Below are 6,505 nucleotides of genomic sequence, written 5' to 3'. Positions count from 1 at the left end.
ACTTGGGGTCACATGGAAGTTTGGCAAACTGATTAATTGACCACTGACAAGCGCTATTGTACTTGGCCGTGGGTGTTTAACGGTTCTAAATAACAGATATTTACTAACTGAACAAACCATAGGCGGTTTCAGTGAACTATTCCAGTGAGCTATTGATGATGTGTGTGCCCACAGTAAGGTCTATATTCACTTCTTCCTTTATGAAAAATGTAAGTCATTATTGGGGTTGGTGCTTTCAACAATGGACGAGTTTATCCTTATATGTCAATCTCTTGTGTTTTTTCGACCTCATGTCCTTCCCTAATATTGGTGCATGCTGGTTATCACAATAGAGTATGTTTTTGAGAGTGGAAACCGAGGGACAGACAAATATGCACAAGTTGAATGGCTGGAGCAACAGTATTTACAAAATCCTCCTTTATTAAGGCAGTGAAACAGAAATCATAACTGGAAAAAGAAAGACGACCTTTGTCACACATAAACCAGAATATAAATTATTATTGCTACTACATTGCTTCGCTACAAAGATAACTTTATCGAACAAGAGTGAAATAAAAGAAATTACAAGTACAAAATACATTCTTAATCAAGGGGTAGAATTTACATTGTACTAGCCTGCAGAGTTAAGTCGAAGAAACACGAGAGCTTCATTAATTGTATTTCTTAAACGTTTCAATAAGAACAATAAACGCTGCTAACTATTGTCACACTTCCATCAACAGCTTAGAGAATCAGTAAACACCTATAATGAATTGATGGTTTTTAATTAGCCTTTATACAACAAGTGCTGTACTAAATACATACAAAATACCTTTGACTAAAATGGCTTCTTCTCAATCTGTAAAAAGAACATGGTTGAACTCAATACTGAAAAGTCAGGTTTACACTTTGGGTGCTCACTGTAAGTGCTTCCCTATGAAATTGTCTTTTGAATATGAAAATATTCAGTTCAGTGCTGGCAGTCCTCAACGTGTGGGGGGAGAAGGACACAAACTGTAACACTCTTTCAGTTCTACTCTCTAGCATGGGCTAGTGGATGTCCAGAGATATTCACTTTCTTCCAGTTTAGCCCTTTTTTTCTGATGAGTTTCTTCTCATGCATCAAAGACAATGAGAAATGATCAAACAAATGGAAACTGAAGAGGCAACTTACATACTGTACATAGACACAACCACGGTGAAACAAAACCACATACAAACACTCACACTCTACTTATACACATATATACATCATGTACACACACACACACTTGCACACTGCGCAAAAACATATATACACACATCCACATTCCCTAAGCAGTGGAGCTACTTTCTCACAACAGTCCACAAGGCCCTTTAAGAAGAGGAGGTGATATTCCCAGAGGATACGACGGTCTCCCTTGGCGAGTACTCTGGCTCATCCTTATTGGGGTGGGACGAGTTGTCCGACTTGCTTCGGCTGAACTCTGCACCCATGATGGGCCGAGAGAACTTGCCAGAGGGCCGGGTGCAGACACTGCAGCACATGAGCGTTTTTAGGAAGGCGCGGCGCATCTCGTTGCTGGTGAGCGTGTAGATGAGGGGGTTCATTGCCGAGTTGAGCACGGCCAGGGCCAGGAACCACTCGGCTTTGTACAGGATGGCGCACATGCGGATGTCACAGGCCACGTCCAGCAACAGGAGGATGAAGAGTGGAGCCCAGCAGGCAATGAAACAGCTCAGCACGATGATCACGGTCTTCAGCAGGGCCATGGACTTCTCCGAGCTCTTACTGCTAGCGCTACCCCCGCCGCGGCCGTTGGAGACCTTGCGGAACACCAGCTTGCGGCTGCGGGTGCGCACCAGGGCGTAGATGCGCGCGTACAGGACCACGATGGCCATGAGGATGACGCTAAAGACGGTGGTGCAGAACAGGATGTAGGTCTTGTGGTAGAGCGGCAGTACGGTGGAGCAGCTGGGCATGCTCTGGATGCAGTTCCAGCCCATGATGGGCAGGCCGCCCAAGATGGCTGCAATCAGCCACACGGTGCTGATGAGCATGAAGACACGGCACGTGTTGCCATTGTTGTGCAACTTCATCTTCAGCATGGTGAGGTGGCGCTCGATGGCGATGGCCAGCAGGCTGAAGACTGAGGCTGCCAGGGCCACAAACATACTCCCCTCCCGGAAGAACCACTGTGTGGGGGTCAGTTTGTATGTGTTGGCACCTGACAGCAGGATGTTGGCAGTGTACACCACACCAGCCAGCAAGTCTGATAGAGCTAAGTTCCCAATAAAGTAGTACATGGGCTTGTGGAACTTCTTGGTCCTCCAAATAGTAAGCAGGACCAAGACATTCTCAAGGATAATGAAGCAACATACAATGATGAAAACCACAGAGTCCGCTTTGAGCCTGGAATCCTGCTCCACTTTCCGGAGCTTCCCTGTGAAGTTGTAGTGTCTGGCTATTAAGTCGGAATACATGGAGTCACCCATGGCTCTGATTTGAATTTAAATCCTACAAATTTTGTAGTCCACCACTTAGTCCACTGAGGGGCGATGGCAGGCCAAGACACAGCTGGCAATGGTATTCCTTAGCACTTGATAGGTTGTCATTGCAGACAATCAATCAAATAATCCTTATTGCCACAGGATGTCACAGGATGAGTAAGATCTTGAACCCCATCATGAAACTCCTAGAAGAAATTGGGAAAATACCGATTTAGAACAGTCATAAAAAAATTCATAAATGTATGAGTCTCTAAAATAAAATACTATTTAATACTCCTTCACTTTTATGTGAAATGAGGACTGAGGATTCAGTTGTCTAATTCAGCATAAAATACAAATACAGAACAAAAGTCCTTGTAAAAACAAGTGAATGGGAGACAGAGGCAATTATTTTGTCCAATAGTAAATTAGGGTACATTTTCTTGTCAAAATATGTGATCAAATAAAAGCAAACGAACAGAAAAGTCGGAAACCTGGCCGGTTCTTTATGGATATGATGTTCATTATGGTAACTGATTCTGGACTATGCTGAATTCCACAGATGGAAAAGTATCGCACTGATGCATGAGCTAAATTATCATCATGATAGGCTATTTTGAACTGTGCTAAGAATGAGAAGCTATGAAGTTACGTTTTTTTTACAAAATCCATAAACTTCAGAAAAAGAACTTGCAATAACTATGTAACGGAATCTCTCAACATGAACTTGAAATGCACTTGAAACTCACGTTATTTTGTTCAAACGTATTTTTTCGATTTCTTCTGTGTTTAAGATATGATTAAACAGTCATTAACTTAAATTACTTTTGAAAGGCACAACTTTGATTTGCATTGTTATTGATGACCAGACGCCAAAACTAATTCGGCCATGTACATGTACATAAAAAATCTAGTCTAGAAATTAAGTAAATGTTTCCTTACCATAATAGTGATCATCAATGAGAATATTCCAAGTATCAACCTATATTCGCACAAATCCTCGAATCAGAAACTTTTTTATATTTTCCAGCAGCTGAGTTCTGTGCGTTTGCGGCGTGATTTCATGGAATGAGCACCGTGCGCAAGAGAGGCTGAGTAAAAGCAAATCTTTTTGTCAGTTCATACCACTCCTCCCTTCCCCATAAAAGGAAAACACCCAAAAACTATCTTTCGGTATTTGTTTCATTAGTCCATTGTTGATACTTTACCTACTCATTCAAAGGTTTCTCTTTATTTGTACTTATTTTTTTTACATTGTAGAATAATAGTGAAAACATCAAAACAATGAAAGAACACAAATGGAATCAGGTAGTAACCAAAAAAGTGTTAAAATATATTTTAGATTCTTCAAAGTAGCCACCCTTTGCCTTGATCACAGCTTTGCACACGCTTGGCATTCTCTCAACCAACTTCACCTGGAATGCTTTTCCAACAGTCTTGAAGGAGTTCCCACATATGCTGAGCACTTGTTGGCTGCTTTTCCTTCACTCTGTGGTCCAACTCATCCCAAACCATCTCAAATGGGTTGAGGTCAGGTCATCTGATGCAGCACTCCATCACTCTCCTTCTTGGCCAAATAGCCCTTACACAGCCTGAAGGTGTGTTGGGTCATTGTCCTGTTGATAAACAAATGATAGTCCCACTAAGCCCAAACCAGATGGGATGGTGTATCGCTGCAGAATGCTGTGGTAGCCATGTTGGTTAAGTGTGCCTTGAATTCTAAATAAATCACTGACAGTGTCACCAGCAAAGTATCCCCACAGCATCACACCTCCTCCTCCATGCTTCACGGTGGGAACCGCACATGCGGAGATCATCCGTTCAACTACTATGTGTCTCACAAAGACACGGCGGTTGAAACCAAAAATCTCAAATTTGGACTCATCAGAACAAAGGACAGATTTCCACAAGTCTAATGTCAGTTTCTCGTGTTTCTTGTCCCAAGCAAGTCTCTTCTTATTATTGGCGTCCTTCAGTAGGGATTTATTTGCAGCAATTCGACCATGAAGGCCTGATTCACGCAGTCTCCTCTGAACAGCTGATGTTGAGATGTGTCTGTTATGTCAACTCTGTGAAGCATTAATTTAGGCTGCGATTTCTGCAGAGGTAATTCTGCGTCTTCCTTTGCTGTGGCGGTCCTCATGGGAACCAGTTTCATCATAGCGCTTGATGTGGTGCAGAACACAAATGTACGTGCCTTAAAATAATGTTTTTTCTATTAATATTTCAAATCATTTGTGGATTTACAATCTTTAAATAATAAAGACAGTGATAATAATGAGAATATTTGTCCGTCATAATAATAATCATAAATGCTAGGCAACTGGTACTACCTAAACCAACTAAAATCATCAGCATCATGATCATCATCACTTTAGTAGGTCTGTTTTGTTTGTAAACTTAAATGCTCATTTGGACAATGCAAACCCTTTGTTGGCTCATTTCTGAGTCAATTGCTGTCAATCAAAAGTGCATAGCTCAGCCATTCAGCCGCTGAAATGATCATGTATGTACTAAGATAATCCACTGTAGAATGGTAATTGCAGAGTAATAAGCTATGAGTTAGTAGTAGATAGATAAAATGTGAATACCTTTTATTCAAATCAATAGGAAGAACAGAATAGCCTGCCAAAAAATACAAACATCTGTATTGAAGATGTGGTGCAGTTGATTTAGTATGCTTACTAACATGAATTTAGATATTCTAATGGACGCAGTAAACACAGAGATGTCTACTTATTATGACACCTATTATTACATACTATTACTTTAAGTATTGGCATAGCCAGCAGCAATTGTGGTGGTAATAATGCATATAAAACAATAAGGATACCAATAATATCATTATTCAATTGTGTTATTAGAAATCCTTTTGTTTTCATCCCTGGGAATGCACCAGCTGTGCACATTAACCCCCCCCCCCCCCCCCCAAATTAAGTCAAGCTATATGTGCATGAGTAACCGCCCTCCTCCATCGTCTCTGCTCCCAGCTCCATCCCCTGTGAGTCCCAGCCCCATCCCCAGTGCCCCATTTTGTCTGCCCATTAATCACATGTGCTGCTCCCTCTGTCTCTTCAGGTTTTCTGCTCCGCCCAGCCCTCTGCCCTCAGGGGGTGGGGCAGTAAGGAAACATGGCATATCCATACCCTCTTCTGAGTGTGTGTACAGTATATCACCCATTCATAACCATCCTTTCAAACATGATGGTGGCTGCATCATGTATTGGAAAATGACTTAAACAGAAATACTCACATCTGTAATGCAGAGGTTCCTTTCACTAAGTATTGATGTATTCATAGAACTATTCAATCACGTCATAACATTTTCTCGTGACTTCTTGTAATTATATATATTTTTTCCTTTAAATCCTTACGTGTTTGTGTCTGTGTGTGAAAGAGAGCGCATAGAGTGAGGAAAATAACTGAAAGGAAAGAGAAAGACATGGAAAACCCTTCCTTCAAGAGGTCTCTTTGGTGCATTCTTTGACGGGGGAGAATATCTATATCCATGCTCCAGTTGGTTGTCTGTGAGCGAGCGTTGGCACCATCGCTGTCAGCTCTCCGGACCATCAAACTACGTGAGATCAAAAGCCTGCTTGCAGAGAGACACAGGGTCTTTCATCTTGGGAACTCCACTGCCATTCCTCTTTCTTTGTTTATTTTTGATCCCCTTTACTTAGACGGAATTCATCCACGACAGGACTCAGCCCCACTTATCCTCCTAGAGGAGTTGCTCCCGACGTGGCGTAATTGAGGCGAACATCAGTATGAATCTAAAGCAAATGGGCACATAGATGGACCATCCAGATAAGCTCTTTGTACATTATATACTAATAATTTCACTATAATCATTTGCTACACTACACATTGTTGCTTTACTTAACACATTTCTTTACAAAAAGGGTTTTGAAAATGTATGAAACCAGATAGAATTCACTGGGTTGCACGACGTCGCTATATAATATGAGAACATAGCACCTGACTTTAAACTACAAGTGTCGTCTTTCATTAACAGATCCTACTTTGTGTACTCAGACGGTCAGGGACAGTTGATGACT

At 41.6% G+C, this 6,505-nt stretch overlaps 1 protein-coding gene across 1 annotated transcript; it reads right to left on the bottom strand.

The window, feature by feature from the left end:
* Positions 1 to 402: 402 nt before the first annotated feature.
* On the bottom strand, positions 403 to 3,550 carry LOC129810988 (sphingosine 1-phosphate receptor 1). The gene is made up of 2 exons (XM_055862043.1): positions 3,391 to 3,550; positions 403 to 2,654 (listed from the first exon to the last, which is right to left on the bottom strand). Exon 2 carries the CDS (start codon positions 2,452 to 2,454, stop codon positions 1,336 to 1,338), a length of 1,119 nt encoding a protein of 372 aa, XP_055718018.1. The 5' UTR covers positions 2,455 to 2,654; positions 3,391 to 3,550; the 3' UTR covers positions 403 to 1,335.
* Between the last annotated feature and the right edge of the window lie 2,955 nt (positions 3,551 to 6,505).

Source organism: Salvelinus fontinalis, chromosome 14 (assembly GCF_029448725.1).
Source record: "Salvelinus fontinalis isolate EN_2023a chromosome 14, ASM2944872v1, whole genome shotgun sequence".
NCBI lineage: Eukaryota > Metazoa > Chordata > Actinopteri > Salmoniformes > Salmonidae > Salvelinus > Salvelinus fontinalis.
This window is presented reverse-complemented; position numbering and strand designations above follow the sequence as displayed.